Here is a 24,430-nt window from a genome sequence, read left to right on the forward strand (position 1 = left end):
TTTTGTCATGCATGAGAAAAAGTGGGTGAAGGACTCACCGAGGTGTGTATTGGAGTGATTGCAGTGCGCGAGCAGCGGCTGATCACTTTAATCACTCTCACTCAGAGCAATACACACACGCGGGCTCTTAAAGGGACAGCGCGGAAACGACTGGCAACACAATGGCAAAGTGCAATTTACTTACCGAGACGAACGAAACTCCCTGCTCGAGTGTCCACATCCTCAATGACCTCCAGTGATATGTGCGGGTAGAAGCGAAGAAATTAAAGCGAAAGAGAAGAAAAAGTGGTCCCGAACGAGGTCGAGGAGCGAGGGAGGGTGGAAAAAAAAAAGTGACACGGACTGAAACGTCTGACTCATGCGGAGCAGAAACTGCTGTAGAAGTGTTAAGCGTGACGCTGCAAGTTCGCGAAAGTAAACGAGCTGGAGGAGGAGGGGAAAAAAAGTTCCTACGTCTTGTTCGGATATCTTAAGAGTTAAAAAGACGAAAAAGAAAAAAAAAAGAAAGAAAAGGAGGAGGAGGAGGAGGAGGTGGAGGGGGAGGAAGAGGGCGCCGCGAGGCTGCAGGAAACTGTGGAGTGGAGTCAAGTGTCAGGCCGGAGCGAGAGGGTTAAACATTTTGGGGGTTTACAACATGAGGTTAACTCTGAAAGGGCTAGATAACGTTTGAAATAGCAGATAGGAGTGAACAGGAACAGCAGATTAGGGGCTGGAGCAACAGAACAGACTGCAATTAAAGCCCTAAACATAAATTATGAAGGACTAAAAGTAAAGTTTTACACACAGCTGGGCCTTTTGATGGTCTAAGTGAGCCTAAATAGTGATCAGTGGTCAGTGATGAACAGATGGGGATGGAAAAAGTCATTTGAGGATCTAATTGACAATATAAGCAGTTAAAATACATTTATTTGACTTAGAAATGTACTAAAAGTGAATATTCAGTTCCAATAATACTCGAGTAAAGTAGAAATCTTCCAAAAATAATACTTAAGTGAAGTAACAAAGTACATCTAATTAAACATTTCCCACTTCTGGATATAATGGAGATGAACAGAATAAAATTAAAGCCCAAAAATAGAATAGGGAGCTAAACGTGAATAACTAGAATGTTTGAGTTAAATAAATAAATGAATAAATAAATAAATAAAGTAGATTTCTTGCCTCACAAATATAATTAAGTAGAAATATAAGGCGCTTTAATAGTCTACACAGCTTATTATATTTTTGATGATTTGGAGCCCCCTCTGGTGGAAATGCAGAACATTTAGAAACAAGGGTCGCGCTTTGGACCCCTTCCCCGAGTGGATGAATCGGATTATTGAGAGATAATTTAAAGAGAAACTCAATCTTGTAGGTGTAAAGTCAGAGACGATAGCTCATCTGCTGCTGCACAGTTTGTGTTGGTCATCCTCTAGTCCCTCATCAGTGGTCACAGGACGCTGCCCACAGGACGCTGTTGGCTGGATATTTTTGGTTGGTGGACTATTCTCAGTCCAGCAGCGACACTGAGGTGTTTAAAAACTCCAGCAGCACTTCTGTGTCTGATCCACTCAGACCAGCGCAACACACACTAACACACCACCACCACGTCAGTGTTACTGCAGTGCTGAGAATGATCCACCACCCAAATAGTACCTGCTCTGTGAGGGTCCATGGGGGTCCTGACCATTGAAGAACAGGGTAAAAGGGGGCTAACAAAGTATCAGAGAAACAGATGGACTACAGTCTGTAACTGTAGAACTACAAAGTGCACCTATACAGTAAGTGGAGCTGATAAAATGGACAATGAGTGTAGAAACAAGGAGGTGGTCATAATGCTATGCCTGATCGGTGTATGTAAAGACGTACACGCACACCGTATTTAAATGCGCTGTTCCCTGGAGTCAGTAATGCCATTTCTTTCATTTCAAACAAAAAAAATAATAAAAAATCTGCCGTAGTGCAGCTTTAAGTATAGTAATGAAGTATAATCACATACATTTTCACCTCTGAACCATCAGAAGAAAATGAAATTAACCCCAAAAAAGGAATTAGGAGTGACATGTTGACTGAAGTGGAACTGAAGAAGAAACAGACTCATTTCCTCACAGATATACCTGAGCAGAAGTAAAAGTTGCATTGAAACGTTCAGAGGATCAGTGTTATCAGTGATAAGCACAAAAGGGTAAAGCCATACCGGAGTAAAAATAGCGTCTCTGCAGTTACACGATAAGAAGACGGTACCAAAAAACAACACATCATCTTAAATACGGCACTGAAAATTTCAGTACACAGTTAATATATTATGGGGGAAAAAACATAAAATGTGCCATAACTTTTTCACAGGCTACATTTCATGCTTTCATTTTCCCCCAATGTGTTAAATTCAGCAAATAAAAGTAATTGCGCATTAAAATGCACAGTTCTCTGTAGAGGACGTTTACTTCTGCGGCTGTAAAATACTGCAATCTCGAAGACCAAAGGAGCTGAAATAAGTGTTTGAAAAACAGCAATTTGCAATAATTCTCCACTGCAGTAAAGATAACATCGCTTCCTCTTGGGTCCAAGTTTTTGTGCCTCTGTCAAAGTCTTTCAGAAGATTTCAGGCTAGATTTCTGTACAGGATGTTGTTTCAAAACATACAGCTGGAAGAAGAAGTTAACAACCCTGTTTCCAAAAACGCCCGGACGCTGGGCAAAATATGTAAATAAAAACAGAATGCGATGACGTGCAAATCATTTAAACCCTATATTTGATTGAAAACAATACAAAGACAACAAATCAAATGTTGAAACGGAGAAATTTTATTTTTTTTTGAAAAATATGCCCATTTTTTTTTTTAACAAAGTTGGGACGGGGGCCTGTTTACCACTGTGTTACATCACCTCTTATTTTAACAACACTAAATGTTTGGGAACTGAGGAGAGGCTGCTGTAGTTTTGAAAATGAAATGTTTTCCCGTTCTTGTTTGATACAGGATTTCAGCTGCTCATTAGTTCATGGTCTGTTTTTAATGGGTGACAGGCCTGGACTGCAGGCAGGCCAGTTTAGCACCGACTCTTTTAATATGGACCAATGCTGTTGTAATACATGCAGAATGTGGTTTGACATTGTCTTGCTAAAATAATCAAGGCCTTCCCTGAAAAAGACGTCGTCTGGATGGCAGCATATGTTGCCAAAACATGTATATATCATTCAGCATTAATGGTGCCAAAGTCACCCATGCTATGTGCACTAATACACCCCCATATTATCACGGATACCGGCTTTTGAACTGTGCACTGATAACAAGCCTGATGGTCCCTCTCCTCTTTAACCTGGGGGATGCAGCGTCCGTGATTCCCAAATAGAATTTCAGATTTGGATTCGTCAGACCACGGGACACTTTTCCACTTCGTCTCAGTCCATCTTAAACGAGCTTGGGCCCAAAGAAGGTGGCAGCATTTCTGGATCCTGTTTATATATGCTTTCTTCTTTGCATGGTAGAGGTTTAACTTACATTTGTGGATGCAGCGACAAACTGTGTTCACAGACAGTGTTTTTCAGAAGCGTTTCTGAGACCATGCAGTGATTTCCACTCCAGAATCATGTCTGTTTTTAATGCAGCGCCATCTAAGGGGGCTGAAGATCACGACCATCCAGTATTGGTTTTCAGCCTTGTCCCTTGCATACAGAGATTTCTCTGGATTCTCTGAATCTTTTAATGGTATTACGTCCTGCAGACGATGAAATCCCCAATTTCTTTGCTGTTTTACACTGAGAAACGTTATTCTGGTATTGTTGGCGAACCCCACCTCATCTTTACTTCTGAAAGACTCAGCCTCTCTGAGACGCTCTTTTTATACCCAATCATGTTACTGACCTGTTGCCAATCAACCACCAGGGACCTTTTTTAGCATTACACAACTTTACAAGCCTTTTGTTGCCCCCATCCCAACTTTTTTGAAACATGTTGCTGGCATCAAATTCAAAATGGGCAAATATTTTTCAAAAATGATAACATTTCTCAGTTTCAACACTTGATATGTTGTCTCTGTACTATTTTCAATTAAATATAGGGTTTAAATAATTTGCACAATTGCATTCTGTTTTTATTTACGTTTTGCAGGTGGCCCAACTTTTTTGGAAACAGGGTTGTAGTTTACTGGGATGAACTAAGAAATGACAAAGTATTTTCAGGTCTTTTATTCTGGAGCATTCAGGAAACGAAGGAGAAAACAATCATAGCATCCTCCGAACTGCAAACAGAAAATGATCTTACAGTGAAATTGAAATAAATAAGTAAACATAAATAATCACAGTAAAAACACAGACTTTGGAATCTGTTCTTTTGGTCCGCATCACCTAGAAACTACAGTGGACCTTGATTTGATGATTTCCACCCACCAGTGAAATAAAAAGGCTTTCAAAAGTTCCTAATGAGCTGCGTTCTAGCTAAGAGCTGTATGTACAGCAATGCATTCAGAGAGACATAAATATAGCAGAGGAATAATAATGCAGCACCGCTATACTGACGCAGTCTTGACAACGGTAGTGTCTCAGTAATGTAACTGTTCATAAGACAATGTTTAAAGGGGAATTCCACCCATGTTTCAAAATTTCTGCACAATTTAATGGCTAAAATGTAAACAGAGTCATTCAGAGTGGTTTGATGCAAAACGGTTAACTGTAGAGAAACTTGCTGATTTCTTTATAGTGGTGGGGATAGTAACCAGGGGTTACCAACACAAATACAGCCATTTTATTTACCACTCAAAACCATCAGTGTCTTCTGAGTTTTTATAAGTAATATTAATTATTATTATTTGGGGACTATTTTGCCTGCAAGTATCTCTCTGTCATGAACTGCTTTAAAACATGTTTTAGGCCTAAACCTTCACAAAGCTGCCATAAATCAGTGTGTATTCATAACCATTCCATGTAATGACTCGACGTGAGGTAGCTTTTAGAGACATCGGACGTCTGGTTCCTATCACCACCACTGTGAACAGTACTTTCTCTAGGACAAGGCATCTTACACGAAAACATTCTGACTTTGTTTACGTCTCACCCATTTAATTATGGAGAAATTTTGGAAAACTGGTGGTGTTCCCCTGCAAGTGCATGAGAGGGCCGTGCAAGTTCCCCATTTAAACTAAAGCTGTGAGTCATTTCTCTGCCTCGCTCTTCAGAGGAGGAGGAATATCAATACACAGTGAAAAAGAAGTAAACAGAGAAATCGTGGCACAGGTTAAAGACCTACGACAGAAAGGATGAAAGGAAAATAAAGAAGTATGAATGTGGGATAAAACAGGACGAAGAGGTTTTTCTGAAGCACTATTTGAATGAGATTACGTTTATATGGGGAGGTGCGGTTCATCTCTGTAGTCTTGTCCCAAACCGTTATACACCATAGGTCCAAAAGTATCCGGACAGTCTCTAATTAGAGAATTCAGCCAAATAAAAACCTCATCTGCTGTAAACATGCCTACCTTCCTCCTACAGTGGTGCCACAATCGTCTCAAGACGGAGATTTTCTGGTTTAAAGAGTGGGAAACCCACCTTCTGGTGATGCATCTTGAAGGTGGGAGGAGCTTTCGCAAACGTGGATAGCTAACATTACTGCTACGCTCTTAAATGATGGTTCTTCAGGGGTTCTACCAGTGTAGAGGCTAAAAAATACAGGTTATATTTGGATTCCTGCACTTCTTCAATGGTTCTTTGGTAAAGACAGTGGTTCTATGTAGAACCGTGAACACTCAAAGAACCATTTGCATGCTTAAATGATCCTTTGCATGGTAAAGGCGTTCTTTAGATTGACGGAGAATGTTGCACATGGTTCTATGTAGGCCCAAAAAGGGTTCTGCTAATAGAAAAACCCTTTTTGGTGCCTTATGGACACCTTTTCAAATATGTTCTATAGAGAACCATATTCAACATTCTCCATCAAACTGAAGAACCATTTCACAATGCAAAGAACCCTTTAAGCATGCAAATGGTTGTTTTAGTGTTCATGGTTCTATATAGAACCGCTGTTTTACTAAAGAACCCTTGAAGAAGTGCAGGAATCCAAATATCACATCTGTATTTATCAGCCTCTACATCGGTGGGTTTCTTCATTGCTGTGGAGGAGATTCCCAATAGTTGTGCGACATATCTGCGCAATGCATGCTGGGTATTGTAGTGAGAGAACACTGATGGACGGAAACACAAAAACTATGTAAAATTATGAATTCTGCCAAACTGATGAGGCTAAGGGATACAAAAATACCACATAACAAAAGACATTAAATGCTAGTTTTAGGCTGGAATGACACTTTAAGGTGCACCCATTGCTCTGGAGCTCCATGCCCAAAGCCAAGAGTGGGCTAGAGGGGTATAAAGCCCCCCAGCATTGGGCTGTGGAGCAGTGGAACTGCGTTCTCTGGAGTGATGGAGCTCCGTCCAATACCTTTGGAATGAAACGGAGTGATCCAGAACTGACCATCCAACATCAGTACCTGACCACACTAATGCTATTGTGGCTGAATGCAATCAAATCCTCACAGCAATGTTCCAAAACTAGTGTAAAGCCTTCCCAGAAGAGTAGAGGCTGTTACTGTAGCAAAGAGGGACAAACCCACTATTAATACCATCCAATTCAATGCTGGATGAGCAGGTGTCCACAAACTTTTGGACACATAGCACGTGTCTGGAAAACGTATCCCATCCGAATAGAACTTAAACACATCAGGATGATGAGAAATGAGTCATTTTGATAAGGAATGCGAGAGCAGGACTCCAACACAATGACATACTGCCACTGTCTGTGTAGTCTGGAAGGATTAGTGTCTGCTTTTCTGACTGTGTAACTCGGTTCCCTCAGTTCTCCTCCATATGAGAGAACAGGGGCTGGTTTTAAAGGAATGCTTCTACCTCAGGAATGCTAACACTGATAAAAATGAATGAGATCTAACAAAAGCCAGATAGCGTTGTCTGAGTAAGATCAAGCCAGGTGGAACTTTGCAATATTTCATGGATTGTTAGCATTTTTTGGGCTGAAGAATTCTTCCAAATTCCTGAAATGCGTACCCACTTAGAACGTGCCAACTCAAAACTCCCAGTTCTCAAGCCCCCGCTTTTCCACTGTGACCCCCTGCTGTATTTTTGTTGTCGTCGGTGTCGGCTGGAAGCTGCAGGGCGGCCAGTCTCTAGGTCCGGACCTGGAATTTGCCCGCCTTGGTCATGTACTTGATGCCTTTGAATGGTTTGTATTTCTCGCCGTACATGTCCAAGCGATTTACCTTCAGGCCTTTGGGACAAAGAGAAGAGAGACTATGTGTCAGAGGAGAGTCCGTACTGTACAATACGTTACCATGGCGACTCCTGTATAGGTATGTGACACTTACGAGCCGACAGGGAACTGTGCAAACCGAATTTGCATGTGAACTCACAGACCTGTGAGATTAGAGCTATGGAGCAAATTAACATCTCTGTACACAGGCGACATCTAGTGGTCAAAACATGGTAATGTCATAAATGTGCTCCCATTTTATAACAGTAATAATAATAACAATAATAATAGTAATAACAACAACAGCAACAACAACAGCAACAACAACAACACCAGCAACAACAACAACAACAACAACAACAACAACAACTTTGTTTGTATTGTCCCCTATAGTCCACTACAGATTACCTACAGACGTTCAAATTGTTAAACTATCTGTTGAAACTCAAAACAGTGGTGGCGTTAGGGTTAGGATTTGGATCAGGATTAGGACTAGGAGCAGGGTGAGGGTTGGGTTTAGGTTTTGGGTTGAGGTTGTGGTTGTGGTTAGGGTCAGGATTAGAGCAGGTTTAGAGCTAAAGAAAATGGTCAATTAAGTAGAAATTTAATTAAATGTAACTTGAAAGTAAATTAAGTATCTACAAAGCTTCAAAAGTGGACTGTCCAAATACAGTGTTACAATAATAATAATAATAATAATAATAATAATAATAATAATAATATATTAACGGTGTTCTGAAGTGGTCAGACTAGTAATTCAATCCACCGAGTATTTCAATTCACTGGCCGAAGAGAAGATTTTTCCTTTGTATTTTTAAAAATAAAAGCACCTGATTACACAAAGACAGTAAGCAACTTTTTATATTTAGTTTTAAAAGTTCATAATCAGTCTAATCTGGATGCAGCATCACACACAGATGCACTCGCTGTCCACTTACACCTAGCACCTAGCTTGTACTTCCACGCATTGGCCACTTTATTAGAAACACCTTCCATTACAGGTTAAAAACCCTCTTGTAAAGTGACAATTTTGGAGATGCTGTTTTCATCTGTTTTATTACCCTGTTCTTCAGTGGTCAGGACCCCCACAGAGCAGGTACTATTTGGGTGGTGGATCATTCTCAGCACTGCAGTAACACTGACGTGGTGGTGGTGTGTTAGTGTGTGTTGTGCTGGTATGAGTGGATCAGACACAGCAGTGCTGCTGGAGTTTTTAAACACTGTGTCCACTCACTGTCCACTCTATTAGACACTCCTAGCTTGTCAGTCCACCTTGTAGATGTAAAGTCAGAGACGATAGCTCATCTGCTGCTGCACAGTCAGTGTTGGTCATCCTCTAGTCTTTCATCAGCGGTCAGTTTCTGTCCACAAGACACTGTTGGCTGGGTGTTTTTGGTTCTCAGTCCAGCAGTGACACTGAGGTGTTTAAAAACTCCAGCAGCACTGATGTGTCTGATCCACTCAGACCAGCGCAACACACACTAACACACCACTACCACGTCAGTGTTACTGCAGTGCTGAGAATGATCCACCACCCAAATAGTACCGGCTCTGTGGGGGTCCTGACCATTGAAGAACAGGTCAACAAAGTCTGCAGAGAAACAGATGGACTACAGTCTGTAACTGTAGAGCTACAAAGTGCACCTATATAGTAAGTGGAGCTGATAAAATGTAGTGTAGATACAAGGAGGTGTACTTAATGAAGTGGCTGGTCAGTGTACAGTGTACAGTGTACAGTGTAAAGTTAGCAGCTGTACCTGAAATGGCGAGCTGTTGGATTTTGAACTGGATGTTGATTGTTGGGTTTTCGTCTGGTTTGGAGGCTCCGGCCTGCAGGCTCATGGTGCCCTTCAGACTGGGCAGCTTCTGCGGGTTAATCTTGCCCACGTCCCACGTCAACAGCTGCGTAAACACACACACGAAACACCAGCACACCACTATTACGTCACTACTTAAAGCTCCAGCCCTGCTTTTTTGCCTCAGTTGTGACTGTTGTAGTACGTATGTATGAATATAGTTGTGCATTTTTCTTCACAAGCCTAAAACAAATTCACTTTAGTAAATTTAATAAATCAATCAACCAACCGTTATTTAAATCTCAGAGAACATCGAGGGTGACCCCCATTTACAGTGTTGCCGAGTTGATACAGAACAAGGGATTGATAATGTGTAAGAATATATCAAATAATAAAAGTAAATTTAATAAATAAAAAAAAAATGATATAAATCAGGTAAGTATAAAAATGAAACACTAATAATAAAAATACATAAAAATACATTAGAAAATATTAAAATAATTAAAATGTAGCTAAAATGTAAAAGTTAATAAAATCAAATCAAAATAAAAGGAGAATAAGACCAAAAAGTAAACAAAAAATTAGTTAAAATGACAAATAATCATAATATATATATATATATATATATATATATATATATATATATATATATAAGAATATGAATAATAATAAACAAACAAACAAATAAATAAATAATAAAATAATGAAAATAAGACAACAATGGTAAAAGATCAGGTAAAACAGCAGGCAGAGTGGAGGTGGTTAGAGAGTAAAGTTTAAAATGACAGAGAAAATACAAATTTAATGAATAAATGAATGAAGAAATGAAGAAATGAAAAAATGAATGAATGAACTTTGCAATTTTACAGCCTGCGACTACCAGTGCCACCTAAAAGTAAACCTACAGTAAAAGTAAACCTTAATATCCTCTCCACAGGTACCTGAACATCAGGTCATGACTGCACATGTGCACTAACACACACACACACACACACACACACACACACACACACACACACACACACACACACACACAGACACACACACACACACACAGAGCTCAGTCCACATGTGTACCTTGGTGACGGGGTCGAATGTGTAAGTGCCCTGTGAGGGGTTGAGGCTGGTGTTCAGGACGCCGCGGGGCAGCTGACTGCTGACCAACACCGACTCCACCGCCTTCCCCATCGTCTGCTTCGGCCCCAGAGTCAGATCAAACCGGCCCTGAGAGCTGCCCTCGCGGAATGTGATGTTGTGCTTCACATAGACAGGAATGGCCACCAGACTAAAGAGAGAGAGAGAAACACAGAGAGAGACAGAGAGAGATTAATTAACCCCCTAACACTGCAGGTTTATTTCATACTATGGCTTGTTATTCAGTAACTACAGGGACTTCAATGCAAACTAATGGAGCTATTCTTAGGTTATAGAAGGGTGTAATAAAGATGTTGTTAAAGAAAAAAGTTAGACAAACAAGACAAACTGTTTAATTTATTTGGAAATGTATACTACTACTACTACTACTACAACTACTACTACTACAACTACTACTACTACTACTATAACTACTACAACTATAACTACTACAACTACTACTACAACTACTACTACAACTACTACTACTATAACTACTACAACTACTACTATAACTACTACAACTACTACTACAACTACAACTACTACTATAACTACTACTACAACTACTACTACTATAACTACTACAACTACTACTACAACTACAACTACTACTATAACTACTACAACTACTACTACAACTACAACTACTACTATAACTACTACAACTACTACTACTATAACTACTACAACTACTACTACAACTACAACTACTATAACTACTACAACTACTACTACAACTACAACTACTACTACAACTACTACAACTACAACTACTACTATAACTACTACAACTACTACTACTACTATAACTACTACAACTACTACTACAACTACAACTACTACTATAACTACTACAACTACTATTACTACTATAACTACTACAACAACTACTACAACTACTGCAACTACAACTACTACTACAACTACTACTACAACTACAACTACTACAACTACTACAACTATTACTACTACTACAACTACAACTACTACTACTAATAATAATAATAAATATGTATTTTTATTATTGTTTACAGGCTCTCCAAGTATACTGGGACATGATTGATTATGACCGTATTGTGATACTGCCGAGAAAAGAAAGAGAAGGATGTTCTCTCACTTCTGTGAGCTGACGTGGTAAGAGAGCAGCCGGAAGTTTCCATCGGGAGGGATGAAGGAGAGAATCCGCTCGGCCTCCCAGCGCTTAAACCGCACACACGGGTGAAAACTCACATCATCCAACAGACGGGGATTCTGAAAGAGAGAGAGAGAGAGAGGGGGGCAAAGTGGGGAGGGAAATGAAGGAAAAAAGAAAGAGAAGAGAGAGGGACAGAGAAATAAAGAATTTGAGTAAGGCATCTATGACGTACCCTTTGTGGTGTAATACAGAACAACAGCTAGATTACAAAATAAAACAAGCATAAAATCAGCATAACACAACAGAGGTCAGCACAAATGAGTCAAAGCTTAATCTGAGATCAGCTCTTATATTCTTACAGGACTGAAAACAGCCATGATGCTCTCTTTGGGAGCTGACAGGGCTGCACAATATAATTGTTATTAAATGTCATCGTTCTGACGGATCACTGCACCAGATAAGTTTCACTGGGTGTTTTGATGAATAAAGTCATGTAAACATCCAACAAAAGTAAATTATTTTGGTCTAAATCATGGTTTCTCAGCCACTGGGCCACGGACCACAACTGGGCCACGAGCCAATGCTGTGATCTGTAGTGGGCCGCAGATGGCGCCGTTCAATCTGCTCGTCCATTTGCGAGGATAAAAATAGTAGAAAATGCTCTGTAGAAATATTCAGCTTCATTTGCCACAATTCCACCTGTTTCTGGTATAAAAACAAATAAAAACGTTACGTTAGCGCAATCTCTTAATAAAGGGTGATTCAAAAAGATTCATCTGAATTCAAAGTGATTTATTTCACTTGTATATCGTTACAGATCAATGCAGTGAACTGTAAATAGTTTAAATGAGCATAAAGTTTATTATGTAATTGTACAAGGTCTCAATATGAACCTCCTCCAGCTGTACGGACAACATCAACGCCATAGTCAAATTCATCCCATGCTGGATTGAGCATGTCGGGTGTCGCTGCACTCACGGCTCTTTCAGTGCGATTTCAGAGATCATCCAGTGTTGTGGAACCAACGCCGAATGCTCTGAGCTGTTGGAGCTTCACTGCCCACGAAAATCACACTGCACAGTTATGGCGGATTCACTCTTATAGAAGTGGAGAACGCAGAACACTTTCTGCTCAGGGGTCTCATCTCCTCTCAGACTGAAGGGAGCCATCTTCCACTGACAGTCAGAAACTTTATGACCCCCTCTTACAATTGGATTGTGATTGGTTCCTAGGCGCCTCACGGTTGTAAAGATATGGCGCTTTGAAATGAGATGAATCTTTCTGAATCACCTTGTATATGTTGAATAACAGCCAATGAAACTCATCTAGTGCTGCTGTGGGGGTTGGCAACCAAACATTGCAGTGTTGAAAACTGCCCAAAAATGACATTTTCCAGCAAAAAATAAAAAGTGGGCCTTCATGCTTTCCAGTGATAAACAGGGTCTCGAGGTGGAAAAGGCTGAGAACTCCTGGTCTAAATAATGAACACCTATCTTTAGGCAAGATAGATTATAGATTAATCAATGCACTTTTAAATATATTCGTAATAATAGTATTTTGTCCATATCGTTCCGCCCTTTTCCAAACTATCAGTAGGTTTTTTCGGGAATGGACTGAACTCACCATAAATGACAAAGTCAGGTCAGGCATGCCCGTCAGCTTCACACAGGCATCAATCACCCCCTGGATCTCTGCGGTGATCGTGGAACCTACAGGAGGGACGACAGGCAGACACATTGTCCATTTGACTGATCTGTCTGGACACACCTACTCTTAGGAGGTGTGTCCAGACACTGAGTTTGACCTCCTTTGCTGCAACAGCCTCTACTCCTCTGAGAAAGCTTTACAGTAGATGCTGAACATTGCTGTGAGGGTTTGATTGAGCATTACTGAGGTCAGGTACTGATGTTGGATGGTCAGTTCTGGATCACTCCAACTCATCCCAAAGGTACTGGGTGGAGCTCCATCACTCCAGAGAGCCCAGCTGCTCTATAGTTCAAAGAGGCTTTATAAACACTGTGACCTCCATAGTGTCTCATTCTATCTGCAACAACTTCCTATGGAGATTAAAACTCTAAATTCAGTAATTCAGGAGTTACTGAACAGGGGAGTCTGGACACGTTTGGACAGGTTTTGCCTAAATAATGATGTGATCTAATCTACTTTCTATTTAAAGTGACCAGGAATGTCCAGACTTGCAGGTATAGGAACCTTTTTTTAGTGCTACGGGATCGTACCTGACTTGTCGATGATGGCATCAATCTCCTCCACAACATCAAAATAGGCCTCGTTGTTGGTGTATTTGACTCCAGTGCGTCGCCACGGCACCACAGAGAGCTGTCCGGTGGGGAGCTGCTCCCCAACATTAGTGCTTCCTGTTTTACAGAGAACACACAACAAATATATGCATGAAATGTCTGATAGGATTTATAATGAGGAAACAGCTATAAACTGACTACCTATATTTCTATATCTTACTGCTATACTGAACTATACATCGATCAGGCATAACATTATGTTTCTACACTCATTGTCCATTTTATCAGCTCCACTTACTATATAGGTGCACTTTGTAGTTCTACAGTTACAGACTGTAGTCCATCTGTTTCTCTGCATACTTTGTTAGCCCCCTTTTACCCTGTTCTTCAGTGGTCAGGACCCCCATGGACCCTCACAGAGCAGGTACTATTTGGGTGGTGGGTCATTCTCAGCACTGCAGTAACACTGACGTGGTGGTGGTGTGTTAGCGTGTGTTTTGCTGGTACGAGTGGATCAGACACAGCAGTGCTGCTGGAGTTTTTAAACACTGTGTCCACTCACTGTCCACTCTATTAGACACTCCTACCTTGTCAGTCCACCTTGTAGATGTAAAGTCAGAGACGATAGCTCATCTGCTGCTGCACAGTTTGTGTTGGTCATTTTCAGTTTTTGACAATTTAAAAGTACCTGTTGTTCTTTACACTGTGTGTAAATTTCATGATGAATGGACCAAAAGAAACGACCCAGAATGACTTGGGAAAAAAGTCTGGTTCCATTGACTTACATTAAAAGTAAAGTATGTTTATTCCTTCTCCTGTAAACGTTTTGTTTTGACAGCAGCGATATTTATATATACACACAGACACTTCTATACTATGTTATATATCTATGTATATATATATATATATATATATATATATATATATATATATATATATATATATATATATATATATATCTTACTACTGCCTATATTTATCTTGCTACTAGACATGCTCTGACACCACCTTTTATTTGTCTTTTAAAATTGCTGATAATGCAGATCAGTGCCGAATATTTTGAAGAAAATATACAATATAAAAATGTAACTGATTTTTTTTTTTTTATCAATATTGTGATTTCAATGTGGTTATTATCTATAAATTAAGCTCCAAGCCTTTTTTGTTCCCCAAGAAGACCAGCACATTCTTTTTTTTGACTTCGTATCCAAAAAAGTTTGATGCCCAGTGGAGCAGACGGTCACTAACATCTCAAGGAGCCCTCATGTCAGTTACTTTCTGTCTCGCCCTTTTTGTTAGGCTGTAACAGCTCAGCCTGCTCTCTGTTAACACTGTATACCGTTCAGTCGCTCCTAACAGAGCTAAATGTCTGTGTTTCTTTGCTAAGCTGAACTGCCCGTCCTGTGCGTCTGATGCTCTTGCTTCATATGCCTTGATCAGCTGCCACTGCTCGTCCACCTTCTGGACCAGTCTGACCACTATGGAGCTTCCTGCTGTCCAGTGCCATGCAAAAAGCTTCACCTGCATGCCACTGATCCTCCTGATGACACTGGTGCCAGCCTAGACTCAGACTACTTGATCATAGACATTGGCCACATTTACATGTAGCCTGATAATCTAACTATTAGCTCAATTGAAATAGAACAGGTCCATGTAAACAACTCAATCAGAATAGACTAGTCTGATTGGAAGCCATTCAGAATACAGTTTCTATCTGACTGATCGAGGTGGATAATCCTGTAAATAATCTGTTAAAAAGAAGAATAATATCCGTGTAAACGCCTGTATCTGATTACATTCCCTATCAGAAAGTTTAAGTACATTCTGATCATGTTCGTCGCGTCATAGTGAAAGTTTATACCGTTCAACATGGCGGAGCAGAAACTGGTCTGCAGAGGAGACGAAGTTTATGCTCTGATCTTTAAAAGACGGCGGTGGGACGGACGTCCAGCTTATGTGTCTCAGAACACGACGTCTTCCTCTCGGCCTTCTTTAATAAGGACATGTGAAGGACGTTTTCCTGAGTCTGACATCATTTTAAAGGAATTAAAAACACAAGCGCTGCTCACTGCTGCTCATCTCACTCTGACTGGGCTCACGTGATGCTTGTTGCCATGGTAACGTCTACACTGAGTGCGTTATTTTGGATCTGATTACTTGTAGTGTGAATGTAAAGGGAGATTTTCCATCAGATTGTTGAGTAGAGTGAGAATAAACACTCAGCACTGCAGTAACACTGACGTGGTGGTGGTGTGTTAGTGTGTGTTGTGCTGGTACGAGTGGATCAGACACAGCAGTGCTGCTGGAGTTTTTAAAACACTGTGCTGAGAATGATCCACCACCCAAATAGTACCTGCTCTGTGAGGGGTCCTGACCACTGAAGAACAGGGTAAAAGGGGGCTAACAAAGTATCAGAGAAACAGATGGACTACAGTCTGTAACTGTAGAACTACAAAGTGCACCTATATAGTAAGTGGAGCTGATAAAATGGACAATGAGCGTAGAAACAAGGAAGTGGTCATAATGTTATGTCTGATTGGTGTATTTTTTTTTTTTTTAACATAATTTGAAAACTTTTTAATAATTTGAAAAAACATTTCACAACAAATGGGCCATTCTTCCTTCTCCTATTATGTTTCCATTCTGAACATGTGAGGTTTTCTTATTACAGTGGATAAGATAACGGTGCTCTGTGCAGTGAACAGGTCTTTTATGAGAAATCCAGCAAAGCAGAGTTACCCAGAAAAAAACACAGAAAAGCAGAAAACCAGCCTTACCTGTGATGGTGTTGACGACGGTGCGCAGGATGGTTGGAGGTTTGATCAGCTCTTTCAGGATGTTGGACTCTGTGGCCAGAGGGAAGCCGTTGTCCAGCATCTCCTCCAGCAGCTCATACACCACAACGACGTTGTCTTTGATAGCTGCTTCAGTGCACACACCAAAATAGTCCTGAGGGTGGAGAGCAGGTGAAGAGCGCTCAGCTTTGTAATTAAACTCTACAGGCACGTTTTACTGTTCGATTTTGACACTGTTTGCAGTACAGCTCCAGAAGAGTAATGCTAGAAGCACCAATTTCACAAAAAAATAAAATAATAATAATAATAATAATAATAATAATAATAACAATAAATAAAAGAAAAAGAAAAATCACTAACACTCATTTTAAAATGCTGAAAATTGTCACAAATGTTTTTTGGGGAAAAAAAGCAAAACAAAATGACATCAGACTACCCCTTTCTAAAGTCTTTACTGTTCGAAAGTGTGGAATAAAATTAATATTTTTTCCTATTCTGTTCACTGACATCAAACAGTGTAGACTACAATATGCAAATGCTAACTAGATATGCAAATTTAATTTTTTAAGGATCACACATTTCACAAAAAAAAAAAAAATCTGAAATAATTTTAAAAATGTCAAAAACTGGCTTAAAAATGTTTTTTATGCAGCAGACTCTGCTTTGTCTTGTACACTGTGTGTCCCCTGAGGTCCACTTATGGCATTTTCAGTTTATGGACCAAAAACAGTGGAACTATTATTGTGTTACTGTGCCTTTAAGACCGATATGTAAATTACCTCTGTTCTGATTGTTCTGTACCTCATTTAAAAAAGCAAGCCAGGCCGAAACACTCCAGAGTATGTGCTGGGCTAAACTGCTATAGGCTGAAAAGGTGGGTATATGTAAATGTTTTTGTGTATATGTTTAGTTTTAGTTATGGACTGTATGGCTGAGGAGTGTAGAAACGTACATGTTATATCAAAATATCAAAAGAGTGAGGAAAAATTGGTTCCCCTGCAGTCCAAGGGGGTAAATTCATGTCCAGAAGGTTAAAATCCGCCCCTGGATTTTGTTCCAACTGCCTGGACACCTCTGCTGCCTGTCTGAGCCACCTGGAGAAGCCAGGCGGTTGGAGCAAAATCCTGGGGAGGATTTCTTTTTAACTATTATTTAAAAAATGTGAGGAAAATCTGGTTTTCCATGATGTGGCCCTTTAAAGAACCTTCCTTTTAGCTTGAAAAAGAGCTTTATGACTGCGTGCAGCAGTGGGTTGTATCCCTGTGGAAGGCTGCACGGGATGCAGCTGAAGGGAAAGCAGCCGAACCTGAAAGGTGTCGACGACACGATGGAGAAACTCGATGACGAACAGAGGCGGCACCTCGCTCTGAATGACGGCCACGAAGTAGATGCGGTGGCGCAGCACGCTGATGAGGTAGTGATGAGGGGTTGGAATGACCGGAGGGATGTTTTCGGGCTCGGTCGCGCGCTCCTGCGCCTCGAAGAAGTAATCGCACACGGAGCGGCTGACCACACTCTTCCAGTGCTTCTCCAGGAATATGTCCCCCGTAGCGTTCACGAGGAACAGGCTGTGGATCATCTTCGCAGCTTTTCGGCCTGAAATTGCACACGAAGCAGAGCAGAGCAGCGTCACGAATATGAAATATACTCACAGCATAAAACAGTAAATGTCAGTCAATATATAACACTCAATAATCTTAATAATCCAGTTATTCAAATGGTCATGTAAACACAAGACTCCGATCTAGAAATCTGATAAAGAGAGCTGGATTTTAGCTCAGTAATCAGATTTCTCAGTGCATGTTAGAGCTGGGCGATATGGCCTAAAATGTTACCACGATAAACAAAATTCATATCGTTTTAAGATAGATAGGGGTAGGGCGAAGTGTTGGGGCTACATGGTCCTCTAAACAGAGGTTTTTCAGAGACTCCAGAGTGTTGTGACAAAAAAAAAAGAAAAACTGCGAGATCAAGACCAAACAAACCGACAAATGCGAGAATTTTCTCTGTTAAAATTACGACAACCACTGTTTTACCTTAGTTTAAAGTCATTTCAATGTATTTTGGTCCTTTTTATCGTAACAAGCATAAAAAAGTCGCTAGTAGTTTGCTGATATTTCGGTAGCTATCTGGCTAAATTTCCCATTCCACCCTAAATGGTGCAGCAGTCCTGGTACCCCAGGCATCATAACTGCTGTTCCATTTAAGGTGGAACGGAAAATTCGAACAAGACGCTGGAGAATATCTGACTTCAGCTTCATATCACTGAAGAATTAGGGTGGGTGATAATAAATAATTGCCCCCCTCTTTGAAGGCATATGATTCCCTGAATGTAACTAAAGCCCAGCAGTGAGGAGCTGAACTTTACCCTCCTCTGCTGTCACTGCAGACTGGCAGGGTCGCCTACAGAGCAGCGCTGGTAGCTGTTAATGAAGTAATGCTCTTTTTATTTGAGGGTCCCATTTCAGAGGGAAGATTTCAACCACTACCCCTTATAACTCAGTTCCAAGGGGCAAGACGACACTCAAAAACAAGGGTTCGGGCCAAAATCTACACCCATTTGATCCTAATTGCAGGGCCGTCATGCGGCTACATCTCTGGCCATAATGTTACTCCAGTGCTTCATGCACGAGAGCACAGCTGTGTTAAGCCAGGAGAAGAGTCTTCACTGGACAAGTGGAAACTTATACCACCTCGTTTAATATTCAGAAGCATCACATTACGAGCTGCTGAACTCTCCCAGAGGCACACAGGTGAGTGAGGGACGGCACACACACCTACAGCATTCCCAAATATACAGTCTTCAGCACCTAAGTGAACTGCTTAGCTGTTTTCAGGGCAATAAATATGTTTCTGTTTGAAAAAACACCACATTAAAATTAATTTAAACATTAATGTAAATATTAAATGCACAAAACACACATCTGGACATTTTGGGTCCAGATTCCACCTCAACGTCCTCAGTCATCAGCCTGATTCATTAAATTACACCTGTGGCTCACCTGAATTAATCTAATGATATACTGATGAGCCAAACCAGGTACTGGATGGTAATTACAAATAACACTGGGCTTCCTCAAGGACACGTTTGGGGTCACCAAGCTCATCCACAGAAGCTCACCTCATACATAACTACTCAATTATGTGAAGACCAACTGCTTAAACAGGAGGAATCAGGTGAGCTTCTGCTTAACGGGAATGAAAACCTGCAGCCCACCAGGACTTTGTGGACAAGACTGGTGACCCCTGGGTTAAACACACTGACCGGCATAAAGCCACTGCTAACTGGACTGCACTGTATTCTATTTTATCAAGTGTCGTTTGTTCAGAGCCCGGTTTCGGCTCCGGGCTATTCTGGGCATTCAGGGGTATCGCCAGTACATAAATATCTGGACAAGTTACAGAACTGTACAACAAGCAGCGACTCCACAGGCTGTACAGTGACACGAGGCTGACCGAACGTCAGCCTTTTGGGCCTTTTTTTTGATTTTATTCATTTCTTTTCTTCTTAAATATGGCAAACATTTTAATAGCCTTTTTCCAAAGACGTGCCAATATTATTCTAATTTTAGTTCAGTCCGTGGCTTTTTCGCCCCCTTAATGATCAGATATATGGTTTTAAACTATTTGTTTAGGTGCCAGAGACAGTTGTCGTGTACAGACTGGCCAAATTACACGATTTATTGATTTACTAAGTGAAAACAAGTCACATCCTCTACAGGCTAAACATTCATATTATGACTTCAGTTAAATAAATAACTTATTATGTAATTTTGGCAGAGAGAGAGAGAGAGAGAGAGAGAGAGAGACACAGACACAGACATGTCATGTGTCTTTACACACATCCTAACAGTATTTAATATTCACAAACAGTACTTAAAGGGGAGCTCCACCGAATTTTCAAATTTTCTGCATAATTAAATGTTTAAGAAGCAAACAAACACAGTCATTTAGACTGGTTTGGTGTGAAATGCTCTGTTCCAGAGAACAGTGGTGGCGATAGGAACCAGACGTCTGCGGAGTTTAATGCCTCTGAAAGCTCCATCACAGAAGGTCAGTACATGAAATAGTAATGAATACTCAGCCTGATGTCTGAGACACTGTTTTGGCCTAAAACGTTTTTTTTAATCCATTCATGGTGGAGGGAGACATGAAGGGTGTTCTAAGGCAACATAGTCCCCAAAGACAACTTATTTTTTTCAGATTTTTGGTTCTTCAGATTGACGGAGAAAGTGCTACTGTTGGTTCTACACAGAGCCTTTTTGAAAACGGTTCTACATAGCACCACAAAGCGTTCTTGTATAGTTGCGGTGTCAAGCTTGTAACAATAGCAGAACCTTTTTTGGTGCTATACAGAACCATTTCACCATGCAAAGAACCCTTGTGTGCACAAGTTACCTCTTCACAAACTAATGTGAGTGGAGTAACCTAAACCCAGCACGCTTTAAATAAAAAAGGTGGTTCTTCAGGAGTTTTTATTCGGAGTGGTTTGGTGTGAAATGCTCTGTTCCAGAGAACAGTGGTGGTGATAGGAACCAGACGTCTGCGGAGTTTAGTGCCTCTGAAAGCTCCATCACAGAAGGTCAGTACATGAAATAGTAATGAATACTCAGGATAATGTCTGAGACACTGTTTTACAGCAGTTTTGTGATCAAGTTTTGGCCTAAAACGTTTTTTAATCCATTCATGGTGGAGGGATACATGAAGGGTGTTCTAAGGCAACATAGTCCCCAAAGAAAACCCATATTTTTTAGATTTTCTCACTATTTCACCTTCACCAACCCTACATACTGGTGGTTTTGGACAGTAAATAAAATGGCTATATTTGTGCTGCAGGCATGGTGACGTCTGGTTCCTATCACCACCACTGTGAAGCTTCTCTCTCTCTGTTTACATCTCAGCCACTGAATCATTCACAGATTTTGGTGGAATTCCCCTTTATATGCTGAACAGTCTCACACAAGACAATTTGTACTCCAAATAGCCGGCGTTATACAGTCAAACCCCTCCGTCTCTCCCTCTCTGAGCATCCATCTTTCTCCTCCCATCCTCTGCTTTCCTCATCACAGGACCGTCTTGTGACCATCTGAGTCACCAGACAGGCATTAAAATGAAGCCTTTCACGCGCATTTATGCTGTTTAAATGCATTGACGCGCATTAACACATCATATATAAGATATAAGGAGACATACTTACAGCAGTAACAGTAAAACAACCCGCAGGTTTCGCTTCTTCAGTATTTCAGTGGAAATAAATCTCCTCTTCCTCCGCTATTCGGGCTTCAGCGGTGGAAGCTATGATTGACTTCAGAACTGGCCAATAGCGGCCCGAGTTTCATGCTTAAGCCCGCCCCCTGACAAACACGACTGGTGGAGTTAAGTCACAAGGGCTACTCGTAGGCGATTAGACAGCGGAGGGCGCCGTCACGGTCAACGCGTGCTGTGATTGGCTGAGCACGTATGAGGCCTTGCTGACATTTTGTGTGAAGGGTGTGAGACCGAAATGAGGGCAGGCATAACATTATGACCACCTCCTTGTTTCTACGCTCATTGTCCATTTTATCAGCTCCACTTACTATATAGGTGCACTTTGTAGTTCTACAGTTACAGACTGTAGTCCATCTGTTTCTCTGCATACTTTGTTAGCCCCCTTTTACCCTGTTCTTCAGTGGTCAGGACCACCATGGACCCTCACAGAGCAGGTACTATTTGGGTGGTGGATCATTCTCAGCACTGCAGTAACACTGACATGGTGGTGGTGTGTTAGTGTGTGTTGTGCTGGGGCGAGTGGATCAGACACAGCAGTGCTGCTGGAGTTTTTAAACACTGTCCACTCACTGTCCACTCTATTAGACACTCCTACCTTGTCAGTCCACCTTGTAGACGTAAAGTCAGAGACGATAGCTCATCTGCTGCTGCACAGTTGGTGTTGGTCATCCTCTGGTCCTTCATCAGTGGTCACAGGACGCTGTTGGCTGGATATTTTTGGTTGGTGGACTATTCTCAGTCCAGCAGTGACACTGAGGTGTTTAAAAACTCCAGCAGCACTGCTGTGTCTGATCCACTCAGACAAGCACAACACACACTAACACACCACCACCATGTCAGTGTTACTGCAGTGCTGAGAATGACCCACCACCCAAATAGTACCTGCTCTGTGAGGGTCCATGGGGGTCCTGACCACTGAAGAACAGGGTAAAAGGGGGCTAAAAAAGTACGCAGAGAAACAGATGGACTACAGTCTATAACTGTAGAACTACAAAGTGCACCTATATAGTAAGTGGAGCTGATAAAATGGACAATGAGCGCAGAAACAAGGAGGTGGTCAGAATGTTACGCCTGATCGGGGTGTAACGCTGCCGTCACGAGGAACGATAAAACTGATATTTTATTCTGAAAGAAAGATTTAAGACGACTGAGATATTGTTCTAGACTGTTAAGCAAATATTTCACAGAAATATTAATCAATCGAAGCTCCTATATAAAACGTTGTATTTATTGCCCTACAACACACTACCATTAAAAGATAGTTGTTCAGTAATGGGAATGGTTCTATGTAGAACCACGAGTTCTATACAGAACCATTTTATGCTTAAACTGTTCTCTGCATAGTTAAATGGTTCTTCACACTGATGGAGAATGTGTCCAGCGCAACATTAGCAGAACCCTTTTTGGTGCTATATAGAACCATTTAAGCATGAAATGGTTCTATATGGCACTTCTGAATCAAAACAGAACCATTGCCTTTACCTTTAAAACCTTTGAGGAACCACCATTCTAAGTGTGTACTTAAGTCACTTCATCAACCATGGAGAGTGGAATAATCTACACCCAGCACACTTAAAGACGGTTCTTCAGGGGTTCTTTAGTTAAGAAAGTGATTCTATATAGACCCATGAACACTCAAAGAACCCTGTGTGGTTAAATGATTCTTTGCAGCGTGAAATGGTTCTTCAGATTGATGGAAAATGTGCTAGATGGTTCTACATAGAGCCTTTCTGAAAATGGTTCTATATAGCACCACAAAGTGTTCTTGTATAGTTGCGGTGTCAAGCTTTTTTTTGGTGCTATACAGAACCATTTCACCATGCAAAGAACCATTTAAGCATTAAATGCGTGGTTAAAAGTTCTTGGCAGCGTGAAGAGGATAGATGGAGAATGTGCTATAGGTGGTTCTACATAGAGCCATTTTGAAGAGTTCTATATAGCACCAAAAAGGGTTCTTCTATTGACACTAACAGCAGAACCCTTTTCAAAAAGGTTCTATGTAGAACTATCTATAGCACTTTGTAATCTGCAGTCTGAAGAACGCTTTAACCATGCTAAGGGTTCTTTTGAGTGTTCATGGCTCTATATAGAACCATTTTCTTTACGAAAGGACCCTTGAAGAACCATCAAGGGTGAAGTTCAAGCACTTCATTGTTAATCCAAGGAAATACTGACTGAAGGAAATAATAAAAGTGCTTAGTGTCGGGTTCAAAACTCCCCCAATGCGGAGTTACTTGCTGATACATCCAGCATCAGCAAAAAGGTTTCAGGCATCAGATTTCTTCTCTTTTTGGTCTAAAATAAAATTATATGTGCCAAAGTGAGAGACTTAACCAATCACAAAGCAGCACAGATGCAGTCTGGTAACAAAATTAAATTTAACCCAAAAAGGAATGAGTAACCTACTGTTAATGGCTAAAAACAGAACAGAGTACACAGTAGATGCCTTTCCACAACTACTATGCTTGAGTAGAAGGTAAAGTATATCTTGAAAACACAGGGTGATTCAAAAAAAAGATTCATCCGATTTCAAAGAGCCATAATTTTTAAACCGTGAGGCGCCTAGGAACCAATCACAATCCAATTGAAAGAGGGGGTCATAGATAGACTGTCAGTGGAAGATGGCTCCCTTCAGTCTGCGAGGAGATGAGACCCCTGAGCAGAAAGCATTCTGCATTCTCTACTTCAATAAGAGTGAATCCGTCATAACTGTGCAGGGTGATTTTCGTCGGCAGTGAAACTCCAACAGCTCAGAGCGTTCGGTGTTGGTTCCACAACACTGGATGATCTCCGAAATCGCACTGAAAGAG

At 40.9% G+C, this 24,430-nt stretch overlaps 2 protein-coding genes across 2 annotated transcripts in view; both read right to left on the reverse strand.

Moving 5' to 3' along the window:
* tet3 (tet methylcytosine dioxygenase 3) overlaps positions 1 to 357 on the reverse strand; it is an 80,885-nt gene extending 80,528 nt beyond the window's left edge. The window contains exon 1 of the mRNA XM_036597877.1: positions 185 to 357. The gene's annotated coding sequence lies outside the window, so the exon portion shown is untranslated. The remainder of the gene's footprint in view (positions 1 to 184) is intronic.
* Positions 358 to 5,990: 5,633 nt separating this feature from the next.
* ap3m2 (adaptor related protein complex 3 subunit mu 2) lies at positions 5,991 to 21,658 on the reverse strand. Its single transcript, XM_036598890.1, has 9 exons — positions 21,550 to 21,658; positions 17,659 to 17,948; positions 16,335 to 16,506; positions 13,537 to 13,674; positions 12,923 to 13,008; positions 11,282 to 11,415; positions 10,105 to 10,312; positions 8,989 to 9,133; positions 5,991 to 7,249 (listed from the first exon to the last, which is right to left on the reverse strand). Exons 2-9 carry the CDS (start codon positions 17,929 to 17,931, stop codon positions 7,149 to 7,151), a joined length of 1,257 nt encoding a protein of 418 aa, XP_036454783.1. The 5' UTR covers positions 17,932 to 17,948; positions 21,550 to 21,658; the 3' UTR covers positions 5,991 to 7,148.
* Positions 21,659 to 24,430: the final 2,772 nt, after the last annotated feature.

The sequence above is a fragment of the Colossoma macropomum genome, unplaced genomic scaffold (assembly GCF_904425465.1).
Source record: "Colossoma macropomum unplaced genomic scaffold, Colossoma_macropomum, whole genome shotgun sequence".
Classification (NCBI taxonomy): domain Eukaryota; kingdom Metazoa; phylum Chordata; class Actinopteri; order Characiformes; family Serrasalmidae; genus Colossoma; species Colossoma macropomum.